This window comes from Nerophis ophidion, linkage group LG12 (genome assembly GCF_033978795.1).
Source record: "Nerophis ophidion isolate RoL-2023_Sa linkage group LG12, RoL_Noph_v1.0, whole genome shotgun sequence".
Taxonomy (NCBI): domain Eukaryota; kingdom Metazoa; phylum Chordata; class Actinopteri; order Syngnathiformes; family Syngnathidae; genus Nerophis; species Nerophis ophidion.
Window position 1 is genome coordinate 6208643 of NC_084622.1, and position 23025 is coordinate 6231667.

Genomic DNA, 23025 nt, shown 5'->3' on the forward strand with positions numbered 1-23025 from the left:
CAAGGAGCTCTTTGTATTATTAGGTCCATCAGTGCTAAATATTATAAACTTATCACTTTCCTCAGGCACTGTTCCCCTAGCATTCAAAAAAGCGGTTATTCATCCTCTTCTTAAAAGACCTAACCTCGATCCTGACCTCATGGTAAACTACCGACCGGTGTCTCACCTTCCCTTTATTTCAAAAATCCTCGAAAAAATTGTTGCGGAGCAGTTAAATGAACACTTAGCGTCTAACAATCTATGTGAAACCTTTCAATCCGGTTTCAGGGCAAATCACTCCACGGAGACAGCCCTCGCAAAAATGACTAATGATCTATTGCTAACGATGGATTCTGATGCGTCATCTATGTTGCTGCTCCTCGATCTTAGCGCTGCTTTCGATACCGTCGATCATAATATTTTATTAGAACGTATCAGAACACGAATCGGTATGTCAGACTTAGCCCTGTCTTGGTTTAACTCTTATCTTACTGATAGGATGCAGTGTGTCTCCCATAACAATGTGACCTCGGACTACGTTAAGGTAACGTGTGGAGTTCCCCAGGGTTCGGTCCTTGGCCCTGCACTCTTCAGCATCTACATGCTGCCGCTAGGTGACATCATACGCAAATACGGTGTTAGCTTTCACTGTTATGCTGATGACACCCAACTCTACATGCCCCTAAAGCTGACCAACACGCCGGATTGTAGTCAGCTGGAGGCGTGTCTTAATGAAATTAAACAATGGATGTCCGCTAACTTTTTGCAACTCAATGCCAAAAAAACGGAAATGCTGATTATCGGTCCTGCTAGACACCGAACTCTATTTAATAATACAACTCTAACATTTGACAACCAAACAATTAAACAAGGCGACACGGTAAAGAATCTGGGTATTATCTTCGACCCAACTCTCTCCTTTGAGGCACACATTAAAAGCGTTACTAAAACGGCCTTCTTTCATCTCCGTAATATCGCTAAAATTCGCTCCATTCTGTCCACTAAAGACGCTGAGATCATTATCCATGCGTTTGTTACGTCTCGCCTCGACTACTGTAACGTATTATTTTCGGGTCTCCCCATGTCTAGCATTAAAAGATTACAGTTGGTACAAAATGCGGCTGCTAGACTTTTGACAAGAACAAGAAAGTTTGATCACATTACGCCTGTACTGGCTCACCTGCACTGGCTTCCTGTGCACTTAAGATGTGACTTTAAGGTTTTACTACTTACGTATAAAATACTACACGGTCTAGCTCCATCCTATCTTGCCGATTGTATTGTACCATATGTCCCGGCAAGAAATCTGCGTTCAAAGGACTCCGGCTTGTTAGTGATTCCCAAAGCCCAAAAAAAGTCTGCGGGCTATAGAGCGTTTTCCGTTCGGGCTCCAGTACTCTGGAATGCCCTCCCGGTAACAGTTCGAGATACCACCTCAGTAGAAGCATTTAAGTCTCACCTTAAAACTCATTTGTATACTGTAGCCTTTAAATAGACTCCCTTTTTAGACCAGTTGATCTGCTGTTTCTTTTCTTTTTCTTCTATGTCCCACTCTCCCCTGTGGAGGGGGTCCGGTCCGATCCGGTGGCCATGTACTGCTTGCCTGTGTATCGGCTGGGGACATCTCTGCGCTGCTGATCCGCCTCCGCTTGGGATGGTTTCCTGGTGGCTCCGCTGTGAACGGGACTCTCTCTGCTGAGTTGGACCCGCTTTGGACTGGACTCTTGCGACTGTGCTGGATCCATTGTGGATTGAACTTTCACAGTATCATGTTAGACCCGCTCGACATCCATTGCTTTCCTCCTCTCTAAGGTTCTCATAGTCATTATTGTCACCGACGTCCCACTAGGTCATTATTGTCACCGATGTCCCACTGGGTGTGAGTTTTCCTTGCCCTTATGTGGGCCTACCGAGGATGTCGTGGTGGTTTGTGCAGCCCTTTGAGACACTAGTGATTTAGGGCTATATAAGTAAACATTGATTGATTGATTGATATAAAACATATTAGATACTGTTTTGAAGGTGTCTGTTAATACATTATATATATATATGTATATATATATATATATATATATATATATATATATATATGTAGGTGTGGGAAAAAATCACAAGACTACTTCATCTCTACGGATCTGTTTCATGAAGGGTTCCCTCAATCATCAGGAGATTTTAATGGAAGCATTCACATACAATGGTTTGTATAGAGCACAGAGTGGGTGGGTACAGGCAGGCGTAGGGTGTGGTGATTGGCTCATGTGTTACCTAGGAGGTGTTTCCGTCTGTGGCGGCATGTTGAAATGATTTCACTGCGCTTGTTGAGGGATGATAGCTCTGGATGATATATAATAAACAGTTTCTCTTTTAAGCATAGGTTGCATCTTTTATTACCACTGTTGTAAGGTGTGCTGGATGCAAGAATTTGCCATGTTATTGAATATTCAACATTATTGTCTGTGAGGTTCCAAATGTGTTTGCTGAGTTCTGTAGAATTCTGCAAAGTCTGGTTTCTAAAGGAGGCGTTGTGATTATTCCATCTTGTTTTGAACGCTCCTTCGGTTAATCCTACGTACGTGTCGGATGTGTTAATGTCCTTGCGTATTACCTTTGCTTGGTAAACGACTGATGTCTGTAAGCACCTTCCGTTGAGAGGGCAATCAGGTTTCTTGCGACAGTTACATTCATTATTGGTTTCAGAGTCGTTTAGTCTGGGGGTAGGCAGTCCTTTTGCAATTGCTTTGTTGTGGTTTGAAATTATTTGTTGCATGTTATTCATACAGCTGTAGCTCAATTTAATGTTGTTCTTGTTGAATATTTTTCTTAGGGTATTGCCTTTGGGGAAGTGTTTGTCGATCAGAGTGAGGAACTTGCGGCCGATGTTGGTTGAGACGTCTTTGCTGAATGGCGGATTGTACCAGATGATGTTGTTTCGTTTTCTGCTCTTTTTTGGTTGGTTTCTGGAGTGGGTTCATAGGTGAGGGTGAAGTTGTATCCGCTTTCATCAAGTGATTTCTGGTACGGGGGGGTTGCTTGGTCGAATTCAGCTTTGCAGGATGACAGCATCGATAGCCTTTTATTAATTCCGGTAGGTATTCTTTTCGTGGTGGTGGGTGGGTGGTTGCTGTCATGGTGCACGTATTGGAGTGTTGTGTTGGGTTTCGTGAATGGTTGGTAGCTGTTATTTCTCAGGTTGAAAGTGACGTCGAGGAAGTTGACGGTTTGCTTGTTGGCTTCAATCGTGATCCGTAGGCCGTTTTCTTTGAAGATTTGGCATATGCGCTTCTTGGTGTTCTCGCTGCTCCTTGGCGAGGCGCGGCACACTGCCAGTCCGTCATCACGGTAAATACCAAGGTTCAGGTTGAGGCTAGCAAGCTGGGAGAGGAGGAAACTCCCAACGAGTTCGCACGTTTCTGCTCCGTCAAAACTCCCCATAGTAACGTCAAATGTTGAATTGTTCTTTTTTTGCCATGGTGTACTGTTGTGGATGAGTATGGAGTTCTTTGCGTGGATGATGATGTTTCTTTCGTTGCCTGTGATTGAGTCGTAGTCCGAGGCGAAGTTTAGTGCTTGGGTCAGTAGGTCTTGCGTGATGGAAGGGTAAAATTCTTCGATGTCGAAGGAGATAAAGTTGTGTTGTTGTTTGTCTTGGATGTTGTTAAACCATTTGATTACTGCTGCTGTATTCCTCCATTGGTTGAGTGGTGTTTTGTCCTTGATTTTTGCGTTGATTCTGTCCAGGATTATTTTGCTGATTTTTCCTATTTCGGATTTAGTTGGGTTTATTAGTCGGCATGTTGGGTTATTTGCGAAGTTGGGTTTGTGGTCCTTCAATGTGATGAAGGCTTCTTTGTTGGCTGTGGCGTCCACCCTGTCCTCAATGTCCAGTTCGGTTGCGATCCGCTTGTTTTCCAGGTGGATGTTCTGTAAAGTGTTGGGTTGCGCTTTTTTGTATGATTTGGTGATGCTTTTGTCCAGTAAAGAGTTATGTTCTGGTATGTCCATTCTGTAGAAGTTTGTGGTTTTATCGGCGGCTATGATGAGGTTGCTTACTTTCTTGATGCGCTCCGTGTCATTTTTCAGCTTGGTGAGGAATGGGTTGCGGGCTGGCCTAAATTTGACTGATTGTATCATTTTGAGAATGTCGTTCTCAAAGTCCTTTAATTCCTTGACTGTGGGTGGGTTCTTGGTAGATTTGAATCCGTAAGTTTCCTTTTGCGTTCCTTTTGTTTCAGGGTGGAGGAAAAAGTGTGCTTTCCACCGCATCCTTCTTAGGAAGTGTTCCGTCTTTTCTATGAGTCTTTGCTTGTAGTCCTTCTGCGCAGGTATAGGAATGTTCTTCGTGGAGTAGTCGATGCTGAACTTTTCCATTTCGGATCGTCGTACAGTGCTCAACATATGTCAATTTGGAGCGGAATATGTCTTGATTGGATTATCCAGAGAATAGTGCTCGATACCGTGGTAGAGCGCAATATGTAGGTGTGGGAAAAAATCACAAGACTACTTCATCTCTACAGATCTGTTTCATGAGGGGTTCCCTCAATCATCAGGAGATTTTAATGGAAGCATTCACATACAATGGTTTATATAGAGCACAGAGTGGGTGGGTACAGGCAGGCGTAGGGTGTGGTGATTGGCTCATGTGTTACCTAGGAGGTGTTTCCGTCTGTGGCGGCATGTTGAAATGATTTCACTGCGCTTGTTGAGGGATGATAGCTCTGGATGATATATAATAAACAGTTTCTCTTTTAAGCATAGGTTGCATCTTTTATTACCACTGTTGTAAGGTGTGCTGGATGCAAGAATTTGCCATGTTATTGAATATTCAACATTATTGTCTTTGAGGTTCCAAATGTGTTTGCTGAGTTCTGTAGAATTCTGCAAAGTCTGGTTTCTAAAGGAGGCGTTGTGATTATTCCATCTTGTTTTGAACGCTCCTTCGGTTAATCCTACGTACGTGTCGGATGTGTTAATGTCCTTGCATATTACCTTTGCTTGGTAAACGACTGATGTCTGTAAGCACCTTCCGTTGAGAGGGCAATCAGGTTTCTTGCGACAGTTACATTCATTATTGGTTTCAGAGTCGTTTAGTCTGGGGGTAGGCAGTCCTTTTGCAATTGCTTTGTTGTGGTTTGAAATTATTTGTTGCATGTTATTCATACAGCTGTAGCTCAATTAATGTTGTTCTTGTTGAATATTTTTCTTAGGGTATTGCCTTTGGGGAAGTGTTTGTCGATCAGAGTGAGGAACTTGCGGCCGATGTTGGTTGAGACGTCTTTGCTGAATGGCGGATTGTACCAGATGATGTTGTTTCGTTTTCTGCTCTTTTTTGGTTGGTTTCCTGGAGTGGGTTCATAGGTGAGGGTGAAGTTGTATCCGCTTTTATCAAGTGCTTTCTGTTTGTGGTCCTTCAATGGAAAACAAGCGGATCGCAACCGAACTGGACATTGAGGACAGGGTGGACGCCACAGCCAACAAAGAAGCCTTCATCACATTGAAGGACCACAAACCCAACTTCGCAAATAACCCAACATGCCGACTAATAAACCCAACTAAATCCGAAATGGGAAAAATCAGCAAAATAATCCTGGACAGAATCAACGCAAAAATCAAGGACAAAACACCACTCAACCAATGGAGAAATACAGCAGCAGTAATCAAATGGTTTAACAACATCCAAGACAAACAACAACACAACTTTATCTCCTTCGACATCGAAGAATTTTACCCTTCCATCACGCAAGACCTACTGACCCAAGCACTAAACTTCGCCTCGGACTACGACTCAATCACAGGCAACGAAAGAAACATCATCATCCACGCAAAGAACTCCATACTAATCCACAACAGTACACCATGGCAAAAAAAGAACAATTCAACATTTGACGTTACTATGGGGAGTTTTGACGGAGCAGAAACGTGCGAACTCGTTGGGAGTTTCCTCCTCTCCCAGCTTGCTAGCCTCAACCTGAACCTTGGTATTTACCGTGATGACGGACTGGCAGTGTGCCGCGCCTCGCCAAGGAGCAGCGAGAACACCAAGAAGCGCATATGCCAAATCTTCAAAGAAAACGGCCTACGGATCACGATTGAAGCCAACAAGCAAACCGTCAACTTCCTCGACGTCACTTTCAACCTGAGAAATAACAGCTACCAACCATTCACGAAACCCAACACAACACTCCAATACGTGCACCATGACAGCAACCACCCACCCACCACCACGAAAAGAATACCTACCGGAATTAATAAAAGGCTATCGATGCTGTCATCCAGCAAAGCTGAATTCGACCAAGCAACCCCCCCGTACCAGAAAGCACTTGATGAAAGCGGATACAACTTCACCCTCACCTATGAACCCACTCCAGGAAACCAAACAAAAAAGAGCAGAAAACGAAACAACATCATCTGGTACAATCCGCCATTCAGCAAAGACGTCTTAACCAACATCGGCCGCAAGTTCCTCACTCTGATCGACAAACACTTCCCCAAAGGCAATACCCTAAGAAAAATATTCAACAAGAACAACATTAAATTGAGCTACAGCTGTATGAATAACATGCAACAAATAATTTCAAACCACAACAAAGCAATTGCAAAAGGACTGCCTACCCCCAGACTAAACGACTCTGAAACCAATAATGAATGTAACTGTCGCAAGAAACCTGATTGCCCTCTCAACGGAAGGTGCTTACAGACATCAGTCGTTTACCAAGCAAAGGTAATACGCAAGGACATTAACACATCCGACACGTACGTAGGATTAACCGAAGGAGCGTTCAAAACAAGATGGAATAATCACAACGCCTCCTTTAGAAACCAGACTTTGCAGAATTCTACAGAACTCAGCAAACACATTTGGAACCTCACAGACAATAATGTTGAATATTCAATAACATGGCAAATTCTTGCATCCAGCACACCTTACAACAGTGGTAATAAAAGATGCAACCTATGCTTAAAAGAGAAACTGTTTATTATATATCATCCAGAGCTATCATCCCTCAACAAGCGCAGTGAAATCATTTCAACATGCCGCCACAGACGGAAACACCTCCTAGGTAACACATGAGCCAATCACCACACCCTACGCCTGCCTGTACCCACCCACTCTGTGCTCTATACAAACCATTGTATGTGAATGCTTCCATTAAAATCTCCTGATGATTGAGGGAACCCCTCATGAAACAGATCTGTAGAGATGAAGTAGTCTTGTGATTTTTTCCCACACCTACATATTGCGCTCTACCACGGTATCGAGCACTATTCTCTGGATAATCCAATCAAGATATATATATATATATATATATATATATATATATATATATATATATATATATATATATATATATATATATATATACACTATATACCTACACTGTGTACACCTTTATATACCTATACAGTACATACCTATACTATTTATGCCTTTATTTATATATATATATATACATACACTATATACCTACACTGTGTACACCTTTATATACCTATACAGTACATACCTATACTATTTATGCCTTTATTTATATATATATATATATATATATATATATATATATATATATATATATATATATATATATATATATATATATATATATATATATATATATATATGTAGTTAGAATTCACTGAAAGTCAAGTATTTCTTACATAAATGTATACATATATATACAGTATATACACATATATATATATATATATATATATATATATATATATATATATATATATATATATATATATATATATATATATATATATACATTTATTTACCTACATACATATATACCTACATACAGTAAATGCCTATACTGGCTCACCTGCACTGTCTTCCGTGCACTTAAGATGTGACTTTAAGGTTTTACTACTTGCGTATAAAATACTACACGATCTACCTCCATCCTATCTTGCCTATTGTATTGTACCATATGTTCCGGCCAGAAATATACATTCATGGCCCAAATTTCAAAAACGCATCTTGTTGTTCGTATATCTTTCCAACAACCTCACTGATTATTACTGACTACAGACTTCTTGAGTCAGAAAATATAATTAAACATCACATACTGTACAATGTCTGCTGTCATTAAGATGTCGACTGCTAGGATTTTCATATATTCCTATTTAGATGAAATGTGTAGAGCGAACATGTAGGTTCTAGTTTCAATCCTTTCTTCCGCCATCGTAGTCACTGCCATTGTGACACTTTACCCACCTGCTCCTTATGTCTCCCACACTGGTTTAAAATCTAGCTTAAAGAAGTAAATAATGGGTTTCAAAATGTAAAGCGTGTTGAGTCTCTAGAGAAAAACATTATATAATTCAGTTAAATTAAATTCAATTCAATAATCCTCACGAAGAAAGACCAATTGTCTTTTCATGTCTTTCTCGCCATTTGTAAGTCTAAATTGTATGCCAAAGTTGACCAACTCATCAAATTATGTTTTCACCCTCCTGCTATCCAGGTGTGAGGCATTATTTATGATCTGAAATAAAATTTGCAGCTCTGAGGCGTGAAAGCGATGCAGCAAGACAAGCTGTTCGCTCGCTCTGATCATGGCGCCGCTATCAGTAGTTTGTCTGCGTTAGCGCTTATAATAACAATATCCCTAATACTTGGTTAATATTCAAGTCACCAGATGTAAAGGGATTATTGTTGGCACTTTTTGAATTATGTTTTAGAGGGATTTATGGGCGGAATAGAGGACCTCCCATTGACTCCTTAATAAGCGGACCTTTATTTACGTTTATTTAATATTTAGAATGCATTAAAAAAATACATTAATCGTCATGTCTTTCATAATGATTGCGAACCACAGGCAAAATTGGAAAAAAAAAAAGTTCAGCTCTCCTTTAAAAATGTAAATAACAAGAACACTAGGGATCTGGCAGTACTGCTGCCGCCTGTCTGCTTTTTGTTGCAGTGCCTGGTTTCTTGGTCACAAGGTGTAGCTACCTGTGCGCACACCCGATACTAATTTCCTCCTGACTACTTAAGCTCTCCTTTCCATTCACCCGAGGCCAGTAGATTCCTAAAGTTTCACCCTTCCAGTCGCGTTCATCGTCTCTGCTTTGGCTCCACTAAGTCTTCTTGTTCCTGTGGCTATAGTCCGTGTAGTGTTGTCTGTTTCCTCTCCTCACCCTCTGTGTGCATTGCTAGTTATTTTTCCATCCATCCATCCATCTTCTTCCGCTTATCCGAGTTTGGGTCGCGGGGGCAGCAGCCTAAGCAGGGAAGAACAGATTTCCCTCTCCCCAGCCACTTCGTCTAGCGCTTCCCGGGGGATCCCGAGGCGTTCCCAGGCCAGCTGGGAGACATAGTCTTCCCAACGTGTCCTGGGTCTTCCCTGTGGCCTCCTACCGGTTGGACATGCCCTAAACACCTCCCTAGGGAGGCGTTCGGGTGGCATCCTGACCAGATGCCCGAGCCACCTCATCTGGCTCCTCTCGATGTGGAGGAGCAGCGGCTTTACTTTGAGCTCCTCCCGGATGGCAGAGCTTCTCACCCTATCTCTAAGGAAGAACCCCGCCACCCGGCGGAGGAAACTCATTTCAGCTGCTTGTACCCATAATCTTATCCTTTCGGTCATGACCCAAAGCTCATGACCATAGGTAAGGATGGTAACGTAGATCGAACGATAAATTGAGAGTTTTGCCTTCCGGCTCTGCTCCTTCTTCACCACAACAGATCGGTACAAAGTCTGCATTACTGAAGACGCCGCACCGATCCGCCTGTCAATCTCACGATCCACTCTTCCCCCACTCGTGAACAAGACTCCTAGGTACTTGAACTCATCCACTTGAGGCAGGGTCTCCTCCCCAACCCGGAGATGGCACTCCACCCTTTTCCGGGCGAGAACCATGGACTCGGACTTGGAGGTGCTGATTTTCATTCTGGTTGCTTCACACTCGGCTACGAACCGATCCAGTGAGAGCTGAACATCCCGGTCAGACAAAGCCATCAGGACAACATCATCTGCACAAAGCAGAGACCTATCCCGCGGCCACCAAACCGGAACCCCTCAACGCCTTGACTGCGCCTACAAATTCTTTCCATAAAAATTATGAACAGAATCGGTGACAAAGGACAGTCTTGGCGGAGTCCAACCCTCACTGGAAATGTGTCCGACTTACTGCCGGCAATGCGGACCAAGCTCTGACACTGATCATACAGGGAGCGGACCGCCAAATTACGACAGTCCGATACCCCATACTCTCTGAGCACTCCCCACAGGACTTCACGAGGGACACGGTCGAATGCCTTCTTTAAGTCCACAAAGCCCATGTAGACTGGTTGGGCAAACTCCCATGCACCCTCAAGAACCCTGCCGAGAGTATAGAGCTGATCCACAGTTCCAAGACCAGGACAAAAACTGTATATATGTATATATATATATATATATATATATATATATATATATATATATACATAAGAATACTTGACTTTGAATCTAGCGGTGTATATACTCCTCCCCTCTTAACCACACCCCCAACCCTCCATGTTTGTTTCAAGATAGTAAACATGCGGTACTAGGTAAAATCCTTCGCTGGAAAATCTGCTTGATTAAAAAATAAAAAATGTAATATCAATCTCGATCGTTTTTCTTTTGCCATATTGTCCAGCTTTACTTGGAAGTGGCTTTGCACTAGAAGTGACATTAGCCGCTCGCTTGCTAGCGAGAATGCCACAGTGCGTGGCGCTAGAATGTGTCTTAAACAATCATTGTCACCATATAATGATAGATTTAAAAACCCCATCATTGACCTATTTATATCATTTAAATCGTCTATTTTGCGCAACTTGCAAATTTTACAACCTCCATTATAAGTACAATCAGGTGTGGGGTATTTCCCGACAAATCTGGCTATTATCTTCCAGTCGGCCTTGGCTATTCAAAGAGTTGGCAGACCAATAGAGTAAGCGCGGCGACGGCAGAATGTCTTCTCTGGCAGCTCTCAGCAGGTAGGAACACAGCAAGCAGTCTTTATAACCGCTCTCTCATGTGCGCTCGCAAAGCTAACAAAGCATTAGCGGTGTGAAACAGAAACAGGCCACCCGTGCAGTTAGATGTCTGCAGTACACAATGACCCAGCCTTTATGGTGCTATGGCAACCATGTTTTTTTCTTTTTACGCCGCACTGTACTCAATTTTCTACGGCTAATTAATTGATGTTACACTCATCCCCTCACATGACGTAAATGTCTCCCAGGCAACATCAAACCACCTGACCAAAACAGTGTCTTGGTCTTTATTTAGAATACTTGATCTGGAAAATGTATTCAGTTGACGACTGATCATGCAAACTAAGGAGGACCTGTTTGTCACTACAGCTCCCAATGAAGAATCAACGTGTGCACTGTTTGATTACTGCATCACATCAACACTGCTAATAAAAAAATGGATAAGTGGGTACAGTAACAGTTTTTTGCACACTCCCAGTGCTAGTGATCATCACAAGATCTTGTAATGATCCTGTGAGCTCATACATGATCCAGTGCATAGACTTTTAGAGTGATTCTGTGATGTCCTCCAAGTGAACAATACTCACTTTATTATATTGACGGTTAAAGGGAGCATCAATTAGTCCTAGTGCTTGTGCAGCAGAATACTGATTTGTGTCGGGATGAAAGCAAAGATCCCATTGTTTAGAAAGTTCCCATCTTTAAACTGTCCTACCGGAGGCCTTAGCAGTCTTTATATTTAAAGGGAACCTGTTATGTAAAACCAAAGTTTTTACCTTTGGAGTTACGACTGACTAGTCGTAATGGTCCAACAATCCATCAAGCGGTGCAGCTTTGTAGCTTTCCAAATATGCACTAAAACATTTGACGAGATTTTTGAGCACCGTGTGTAATGTTCTGTATTCTCAGTGAAACATTGAAAGTTTTAGTGTTGATTACTGGTGTCATATTGCAGTCCACATCCTATCTTATGTGTGACTGCCCTCTACTGGTCACACTTATTATTACACCATGGACCAAAGAAAATAGCTTTTAGGTCACTAAGCACAACCAGAATTATTCCATCTTTTAGGGGCAAGGTCAATTTTTGAGAAAATTAAAGGACTTTAAATGCGACGTATAGTCTGAAAAATATGGTAAGTACTTTCATCAATGTGTAAAGTTATAGTGTGCCCACTGTAAAAAGACTAAAACACAGCGTTTAGACAAAAAGCATGATTCTCAAACATTTGTACACATACTGCTAGTGGTACACAGGATCCATCTAGTGCAGGGGTCTCAAACTCAATTTGCCTGGGGGTCACTGGATGCAGACACTGGGTGAGGTTGGGCCGCAAGAAAAGATTACTAGAAAATTCAAACATGCACGTTTAATGGATTCACCTTCTTTGAACGGCTTACCGACTCTGGCAGAGGTGGGTAACTACATTTACTCCGTTACATCTACTTGAGTAACTTTTGGGATAAATTGTACTTCTAAGATTAGTTTTCATGCAACATACTTTTACTTTTACTTGAGTATATTTATAGAAAAGAAACGCTGATTTTACTCCGCCCCATTTATCTACATTCAGCTCGCTACTCACTACTGATTTTTACTGATCTGCTAATGTTTGTTTTGGTCTGTCACAGACCTTCAAAGTAGGATCTACGCATGCCTGCGTTTCACCAATCACATGCAGTCACTGGTGACGTTGGACCAATCAAACAGAGCCAGGCGGTCACATGACCGTCACACGTGGGAACCCTACTTAAACAAGTTGAAAAACTTATTGGGGTGTTACCATTTAGTGGTCAATTGTACGGAATTTGTACTGTACTGTGCAATCTACTAATAAACGTTTCAATCAATCAATCAAAAGTGTAAAGTAAAAACAACACTTTTTATTTTAACTGTACTTCCCGTCAAAAGCCTAAAGACTGATCGCACAGTTCTTGTCTTCACAATAAAAGTGCCACTCCATCGTGTCTGCGCTAACAAAATAAGAGTCTCCGAAAGCCAGCGCAAACAAGCTAGCAAGCTACGGAGTTTGCCGCCAATGTATTTCTTGTAAAGTGTATAAAAACGAATATGGAAGCTGGACAAATACGATTTCTAAAAACCTACGACTTTTATGTGGTATTAGATGGAAAGGAGGAACTTTTTTCTCCTCCATTTGAAAACGTGGACGTTATCTGCATTACTGTCTGATTCCAATCAATGCAAGTCATCACAATCAGGTAATACACCAACTTATATTTTTGTCTTCATGAAAGATAGGAATCTATATGTTAAACATGCATGTATATTTATTAAAACACCTTTAACATGTGAACAAAAACGGCATTTTATATACTGTATATATAAATGTATGTATGTATGTGTATATTTATATATATATATATATATATATATATATATATATATGTATATATATATATATATATATATATATATATATATATGATCTGGGTGTATGTATATATGAGGTAGATCACCTCGACTTGGTCATTTATTAAGTAATTGATTAACGTTGAAAAACTTATTCGGGTGTTACCATTTAGTGGTCAATTGTACGAAATATGTACTGTACTGTGCAATCTACTAATACAAGTTTCAATCAATCAATCAATCAATCAATCAATGCCTACTGAGCCTATGGTGCTATTAAGTTAGTGTGGCTCAATTTGCCTTAATTCTTTTTTATTTTAATGTATTGTTATCTAATATATATTATTGTTTTAGTTGCTTAAGAGATATTCGTGGCTCTGAATTTGCTCATTGCTATTTTTATGTTTTTGTGCATTATTTGTTGCCGTAATCATTAAACAAACAGGTTACTCATCAGTTACTCAGTACTTGAGTAGTGTTTTTTGAGTGACTACTCCTTACTTTTATTTGAGTAATAAATCTCTAAAGTAACAGTACTCTTACTTGGGTACAATTTCTGGCTACTCCACCCACCTCTGCACTCTGGCAACATACATAGTCAAATCTCCCCATTTTTCCAGGAGATCCCCGAATATAAGTGCATCTCCCGACAATTTCCCGGGAAAAGCGTTGTCCAAATATTAGTCCTGATTTACACCCATTTAAGAATACCATAAGGGTTCCGTGTTAGCGCTGCCTTTACCGCCTTTTACTACATGTCCTCGCTATCACTTAACATTATATTACCGGCGTGCCAGCCTTCATATAATCAGCTAAAACTCTTTGGTTGATACACGTGAGTGACTGCAAGACAAACTCGATCAACAGCCATACAGGTCACACTGAGGGTGGACGTATAACAACTTTATCACAGTTACAAGTATGCGCCACACTGTGGGAGGCGGGGGTTTGGTGGTAGCCCGGAAGAGTCAGGGCTGCATGGGATTCTGGGTATTTGTTCTGTTGTGTTTTTGTTGTGTTGCAGTGCGGATGTTTTTCCGAAATGTGTTTGGTGTGGGTTCACAGTGTGGCGCATATTTGTAACAGTGACCTGTAAGTATGCCTTTCAGTCACTGACACGTGTTTGCAGGAACCTTACAGAACATGTGGCTGGGACTGTATGCTGTATGTTTGATGAAAAGGTGGATGCTATGACTTGTGTTCATAAAAGCCAAATACAGAAATGTCTGGAATGGTACGCTGTTAGTACAAGATATAGAGGGCGTCAAAGGCAGTGTCAACACGGCACCCATTGAACATTGTTGTTTGGGTGAAAACTGACGGATGTTCGCGGGAATGATTACCCTTTAATGATTTCCTTGAAATTCCAGAGTGTCCCGGAAAATTCGGGAGGGTTGGTAATTATAGCAAATATGACGCTGTCAAGCGCCATTCATATAAAACTTCCGGGCCACACTAACACTAAATTTACATACCAAGGTGCGGGCCGCAAAATAAAGTCTCGCGGGCCGCAATTGGCCCGCGGGCCGCGTCTCTGAGACCCCTGATCTAGTGGGACGTCAAATAACCACTTAATTAAATATACGTGTTAAATAAAACCTCTGTCTTGTTTTTTATGCACATTTAGGCCTTTTCCGGTACTACATTTTAATGTTGTCATTACGGTGGTACTTGATGACTACTCAGGTCTACTACACTACTGTATTTTAATGTTGTTATCATTATGGTGGTACTTAATTAATACTTAGGTCTAATACACTACTGTGTTTTAATGTTGGTCATTATCTAAAAGTAGTTTGGCTGAGTCCACTCCGAGGGTGCTTGAGTGCTTGTTTCATCGCCATCCGAGTCTACACCCCGACGTGACATGACGTGCAACAAAGGTATCGATCATTTGATTTTATGTGACTCGATACCTGGTGGTGCCGGCATAATCCAGTTGGTGCTCATAAAAGTACTGAATTGGGTACTCATCCCACACAATTTTATTCACATCATCTGACGTAATGACACATGCGTGCTAGTTAGCGCTTACATGCTATAACAACCTACTTTCACTGTCCACATAGTGAGTTATTTTGCACTCTTCTGGCGGGTATTACATTTTGAAAACGTCTTTGTCTTATGCATAAGGCCAAGCATCCTTATTGCATAGCATGGCACCTGAAATTGAAATTTCCTTATAAGTAACATGGGCTACTTCACAAGTGTAAATAAATGTTGTAAAATGAAAAAACAACAATCTGCTGCGCGACCATCTGACGCAGTCCTGGCTATTGATTGATATTAGAAGGCATTAGAGTGGTGTTGCTGCTGCCAGTGTAGCATTGGAGTCACCCTGTTATGTACACGCCAACAGGCAGCTTCTAGAACAATGGTTCTTAACCTGGGTTCGATTGAACCCCATGGGTACGGTGAGTCGGCCACAGGGGTTTGGCGGAGGTCGAAACACACCGGGCTCTTTGTGTGAATACAAACTTCTCCCTATCGGCATATTACAAATATGGCAACAGCTGACTGATTTGCAGGTGTGTAATTTGTTGTGAGTTTATGCACTGTCTTGGTTTTGTTTGAACAAGGTGATGTTCATGCACGGTCATTCTGTGCACCAGTAAAAAAAACATGGTAACACTTTAGTCTAGGGAACATATTCACCATTAATTAGTTGCTTATTAACATGCAAATTAGTAACATATTCTCTTAACTAGTCACTAAGTACTAATTAATGCCTTATTCGGTATGGCCTTATTATAACCCTAACCCTCTGACCCTTACCCTAACCAAATAACTCTAAATTAAGTCTTTATTACTTAGAATATGTTCCCATAGACTCCAAATAACTCTAAAATAAGTTTTTGTTACTTACTGTTGAATATGTTCCCCATACTAAAACATATAACTTTGTTTTGAATTTGAAAAAAAAACCTTTTATTTTTCACATATCAGGGTTCGGTGAATGCACATATGAAACTGGTGGGGTTCGGTACCTCCACTGTTCTAGAACAAACCATGGGCGCTCACTGCCACAGCATGCAGTCCCATCCAGGAAACCCTCCAAATCTAATCATTGTGTCTTCCCCATCAGGAGTCCTCACTCCCAGCATCATCAACAGCAGTCATGTGAGAGGAGCCCTCAGCACGCAGAGGATGACCAGTTCAAGCTGAAGTAGATCTGTTACCTGCCTACTGCAGTCTCCCTCCTTTCTCACATGACGACGAGAAGATGACTATTACCAGTCGACAGTCCCTCATCTTCCTTCTTCTGTCCACTGCAGGTCAACACTTCACTTGTTCTTTGCTTTTTAGAAGGTCCATACTTATGAAACACAAACAAAAGAATAGAGACACACCTCTTTATTAATGATAAACAATTTTTGACCAATTTTGAGTGTGACGTGCCACAATAGTGTATTAATCTAGCCTTGATTCCTGAATTGAGACAAGAGCTTTTAGTAAGCTCTGCTTGTAAAACACTGAGTTGCGTTCCTTTCCAAAAGTGTGTGTATCTCCGAAAAGTGCTAATACCCACTTTCTTACATATACACTGTAATTTGCACATAAGAGATCAGTACCACCTCAGAAAACACCACCAAAATTACCAACATTAAAATATAGGAGCATAGTGGGCTCAAACATGCATTAAGAACAAGGCCTAGTTTTGATTTAACAAGTATATTTTATATTGTGGCCCCTGTAACACAGTGACGTGCGGTGAACTACGTTTGTAAACACCAGGAGAGGCAAACATATTTTTTTTTTCTTCTTTATTTTATTTTATTTTTTACTGAAATTCATATGTGCAGCTCTAGTCATTGTTGATTTAGGTTGCACATTCGAGTTACAGGGAAAAAAGGGGAGTTATTCGCTTTCATAAAAACTTTATCATAGTGATATTATGATATGATAAATGGCTCCAAAAACTATTTGATACAGTTGTGATTAAATACCTTTTGGTCCCATTTGCTTTTAACAAAATAAATCAAGCCTTGTGAGTGTATCCTACCTTTCTGTATTTGTATCTGAAGTAGCAATAGCTATCTTCCATGAAAACGTACCTTGTATGATCGCATTCATTGTGTCTTAAAGTCCAGTTTAGAGAAGTATTTAATCTTGGATACAGTATATAATCCCCCATATTGGCAGAAACATTCATTAAATTCAATTTCATTACAAGAAATTAAACAATATTTTTGCATCTGACAAAAAACACCCACAAACGCTGGCTTACTCTAATAAAAATGCAAAGTTTGTTATAAATACAGTTTAAAAAAAAGAAAAGATAAAAATGCTGGCATCAGCTGGAGAGACCTGTGTCTGCTGCTAGCTTAGGCGCCCCCACTTCTCCCAGTGTGGCGAGTCAGAGTACTGCTGAGGTATTGAACTGCAAGTTGACAATATATCGCCCCCAACCTTAAGGTCTTGCTGCCTCAAGACCTGCCTTTTCCACGTGGCAACAAGCATGCGCCCCCTCGCACGCACGCCCAATACACACTGCGTGTAGCCGTGGAGGCCCCGCGTGTCTGCCTCACTTCTCATCTGCTGCATTGTTTTGATCAGGAAACATGGACTTTTCACCATTTTGACCATGAACATTATCAAAATATACAGGAACCACACCAAAATCACATAGAAAGCATAAACCAAAAGAGAAATATTAAAACTTATTTTATTTTATTTCTTTGTTTTGGAACATCTTATGGTTAAGCCACATGGTGGCAGGTGAGGCACTGCCTCATTTGACTCCCCTGACAACACATCACTGCTATAACATTACGCACAGTTTGAACAGTAGCACTGTGTTGGAATATTTAATGAAGTGTTTCTTTGGCGTGCCACTAGATAGAGCCCATGTGCCACTAGTACCACTGTTTGAGAATCACTGTAATAGATTAACTACATCACAAACAACATAGCATTAAAAAGTAGGACAGTGGGACAAAAACGTTAGCAACACTAGCATAGCTATGTTAGCTACGATGCTAACATTACATGTGACCAAAAATCAATCAAACAATGTTTACTTATATAGCCCTAAATAACGAGAGTCTCATAGGGCTGCACAAGCCACAACGACAAAATAACAACGATTAGTTAGCCTATTCTGTGGAGAGAAGCAAAATTACAAAACGTACTGCTTTCACGTCTGCAGATCACTCACATATAGTTGGCACATGTTGAAGATTCATTGTCAGATGTGTAGTGAAGCCTGATTTTTTTATTTTATTTAAAAAGTCAATTGTGGTACATTTAAGAGCACAGTGCAACCTTCATTTACAAAAGTAATTGGTTCTTAAACAGGGTTCTTCAATAGAAAAGTTTGTATATTGAAGCACATTTATAAGAAACATGAATAATGGGTTCCAGCCTGGACAAAAGTCCATATTTTAGTAAAAGTTTGTACATTTTAAACACAATTTATAGCGCTTTACATCTTTAAGCTACATTTAGAGCAGTGTGGGTGGCACTGGGAGCAGGTGGCCATGGTTGGCGAACCTGGAAACCCTCAAGTTGCTGGACAAAATGCTTTGTTAGGACATAAGTCCTCCCTTGCTTTTCATCTTCTCCTTTTCTGCCCCATTCAATTCTGCTTGCAGATAAAAATAATAAAAAATCAGAGATAATCTATTTTCCAAACGCTGACTGAGAGGCTTCTATCAGCCTGCTGTACGAGTGAACCTCGATCTGAATCTTTTGCTCAATTTTAAGTTCCAACGATGAAAGCATATGCAGAAATGCACTTTAAAATGATTACATTAAAAGGCGAGCCTCATTAAAACAGTACTGTAAATATATACAGCATTATTTTCCCATCTCAACTCTCCCGCTGTTGCAGCGCTCTCCGCTCATTACCGAGTGTGCGAGCCCTACTCCGACCACAAGGGGCGCTACCACTTCGGCTTCCACTGCCCCCGCCTGTCAGACAACAAGACCTACATGTTCTGCTGCCACCACAACAACACCGCCTTCAAGTACTGCTGCAATGACACCGAGTTCCAAATGGTCATGCAGATCAACCTCACTACCAACGCGGATGGATATTCACACAAGTGAGTCATGAGAAGTTTTTTTTTTTTTACAAGCATGTCATGTAGCACTTTCTAGACTGCAAAGTTTTACTACCACTAGACTGTGTTCATTGCAAAATGGCTAAAAAGTCAGATGGACTATTTAAGTGCAAAACAATATCATTATCCCTGGAGGAAACTCGGAAGAAACCCCTACATTTGAACTTCTGTAGGACAGGAACTGGAACATGATAGTGGAATAAATCATAAAATATTGAGCCCTGGTCTGTAATAACATGCCAAAGCAATTTTCTTTTCTCTGGCCTTGGTGAATGTACACACTTGCCCTGGTTTCAACTACGGAACATGTTTTTTGCACGCGGCTGAAAAATTGGCAGAAACAAAAGAAAAATGTGCTTTAAAAAAATTGCAAATATCACGAATGCTCGAATTATAGGCCACCGTATAAAAAAAATTAAATGTAAACATGCGACAACTGTTTTTTCCCATATTGGAAAACTCATTATGTTTAGAAAGTATGTTTTAGAATGATATTATCAGAAGTTAAAAAGCTCCTTTTGAACACAAAGCAGGCACAGGTGGTCAGGGTCGGCAAGTCCCTTTATAAAAAAAATTAATAAAAAAAAGATTAATACTTGTCCATTAATATTTGTTATAAATATATTTTTTGTATGATTACAATTCTTTTTTGAACTTTTACATGAGTAAAAATCACTAAATGTACACACCAACCTAACATGAGGCTTCTGGGTTTTGCCTTTTATGCCGGTCTGTGTGGAAGATGAAGACGATGCAGGCCTTGCTTACTGGCTGGTCTGCTTGTTTCATTGGCGCCAAAATAATGCTTGCAGGGATATTTTTATGCTATGAATGTACAGTTTCTTTACTATAGGATCTGTTTAATGTTTTGTAATGGAAGTGTGACATCATCATTCTTAATAATCAAGCTATAAATAAAACTATAGGTAGGCACTGTACGCTAGAGCCACTTGAATGAATGAAAGCGGCTGACAGTATGGGTAATATATTTCCAAGATCACTTTCAGAAAAAATGGAGGAGATAATGCAAAGTATGTTTTCTTGGAGGATAGTGCATATACAAGAAAATATCCAAAAGTATATTATCTTAATGTTATCAAATAAATATATGACCAAGAAGTATTTGATAATAGCATATATACTGCTTTTTTCTCGTTTCATCTCAATGAGCAACTTGTGATTAAAGCAGGAGTTCTTACTCGTTTTGTCCTCGGGTCCCAACCTTTCTACGACAGATGGGTCTGAGCCCGCTCTAATATTAACATAATTTCTCTAATCTCTTTAATCATATTTCATTATAATTATCTAACCTACTTACGGTTTACAACCTTGTCAAATGAAATGAAAACCATGTGCTAATCACAAAGATTGTTATTAAGGCTTAGGTCAGATTGATTAGAAAAATAAGGACTAACCAAATACAGGGCATAAAAAAGGGCTCATAATTAACTAACGAAAAATAAATATACGTACAATTATTATGTGGTTAAATAAATCAACTAAATAATAATGAATATAATTCTTAATGCCAATTAGAATAAAGCACAAATGAAAATACGGCTACAGCACTTTGGTGATAATTTTTGGTTCATAAAACACTTCTCTATAACTTTAACGGCATTTTTTCCCGTTGAGGTTGTCACTTCTGCCACAAGTGGTGAAAACATGTATTACAACTGAGTACCGAGAACTAAATATTTGTTGCTCCTTTGGTTAAGAAACACTGGATTAGAGCATATGAATTGAAATGGGATTTGTTTTTGGGAATTTTGTCCATCATTCACAATCATTATGAAAGACATAACCAGGGATGGATTTTTTTTAATGCTTTCTAAATATTCAACAATTGTAAACAAAAGTTTGCTTACAGCGAACCCAATGAAAGTTTCACTATTTTGCCCATAAAATGTAAAATAACCATTCAACAACCAACAAAACTCCATTTACAAATATTAGACTTTGACTTAGAAAAACTTTATTGATCCACCAAGGAAATTGTTCCACACAGTAGCTCAGTTAAAAGGATACATTACATTTTTAGTCTAAAGTAGACTAAAAATGTACCATAGGAGCAATATATAAAATATAACATAAATGTAATATTTACATAGTATATATACATTATATAATATATACATATATAATATATTATTATATTTTATATGTTATATACAATATATAACAACTCCCAATTACCATGTACAATATTACAGCTGCAGCAAAAAAAAAAAAAAAAAAGGGCAGCATGAAATAGAGAGTAGTAGAGCAGCAAAAATATACATTATAAATAAAAAGAGGTAGCTAACATAGAAGCGGTCAGGTATAAGACAAAAATCATCTATTGCTATATGTCGAGTGATCTCCTTGGTCTTGTCCACATTAGGGAGCAAATGGTTCGCCTGGGACCACTCCAAATCAGCAATACTCCAATTCCTGTCCCTCTCCGATACACCTGACCACAGCAGAGTCATCAGAGTATTTCTGCAGGTGGCAGGACCTGGAACTATGTGTACAGGGTGAACAGAAAAGGAGACAGGACAGTCCCCTGTGGAGCACATACACCACTGACAACAGTATCCGACAGGGAGCTCCCCAGTCGCACAGATTGGGGCCTGTCAGACAAGTGATCAGTGATCCAGGAGCCTGAGCAACTTGTCATTCATCAGAATTGGCTGGATGGTGTTAAAGGCACTGGAGAAATCAAAGAACATGATCCTCACAGTGCCCCTGCCACCATTCAGGTGAGAGTGAGCATGATGCAGCATCATCCACTCCTGCATGGGACTGAAAAGCAAACTGTAGAGGGTCCAGGGAAGGAGCCACCAGGGGGCTCAGCTGATCCAGCACAAGTGTCTCGAAGACATTCATGACATGAGACGTCAGGGCAACCCGTCTGAAGTCATTCAAGCCCGTTTGGATGGGCTTCTTGGGCACCGACACTATGCAGGATGTTTTCTACAGCGCTGGTATCCTTTTAATGATATTGTTATTATAAATATTAACAAGTATTAGTGATATTTTTATTATAAATATTAACAAGTATTAGTGATATTGTTATCATAAACACTAACAGAGACAAACTATTTATAGCAGCGCCGTGATCACTTCCTGTGTGCCTATGTTTACATCATCGCGTGGTCTGCTGTTTCCTCGCTTCCTTGCTGCCTGTAAGTTTATTGTAAATTATAAATCATGCCTCTCACCTGGACAACAGTAGTCTGAGTAGATATTCCGACAAGTTGGTACACTTTCACAGTCATTTAGGACCCGAAAATGCAGAGAACAACAGGAATAGACTAAAAAATACCTCCCACGACATCCGTGCCTCACCTGGTGTTGCACATCATTGCAGTATGTTGCACAGATTAGCAATAACTAAGTATATTTCACAGATTAGCAATAACAAAACCAATGTTGTAGTAACAGTGAGGACCAATCCAGCTCAAATATCTGATGAATATCTGATTGTAAACGACGAATATCTGATTGTAATGTCTGATTGTAAGCGACGTACAGTACAAAAGTCTAACACGCATGACTTTCACATCAACAACTTTGTGTTGGCAACATTTTAAAGCGCATGCAGAGGTAAAAAAAAAAAAAGCCAAAATAATTAGTCATTTAAATTTGAACTGTTTATTTGA

General features: G+C 40.2%; 1 protein-coding gene across 4 annotated transcripts in view; it reads left to right on the forward strand.

The window, feature by feature from the left end:
- The window catches only part of shisal1b (shisa like 1b), an 82622-nt gene that overhangs the window by 9055 nt on the left and 50542 nt on the right, over positions 1 to 23025 (forward strand). For all 4 annotated transcript variants that reach the window (XR_009808944.1, XM_061916734.1, XM_061916736.1 and 1 more), the window contains exons 2-3: positions 16402 to 16591; positions 19150 to 19363. Coding sequence is in view for 3 of the 4 variants with exons in the window: in XM_061916734.1 (XP_061772718.1) it covers positions 16540 to 16591; positions 19150 to 19363 (266 nt within the window). In the remaining variant the exon portion in view is untranslated. The remainder of the gene's footprint in view (positions 1 to 16401; positions 16592 to 19149; positions 19364 to 23025) is intronic.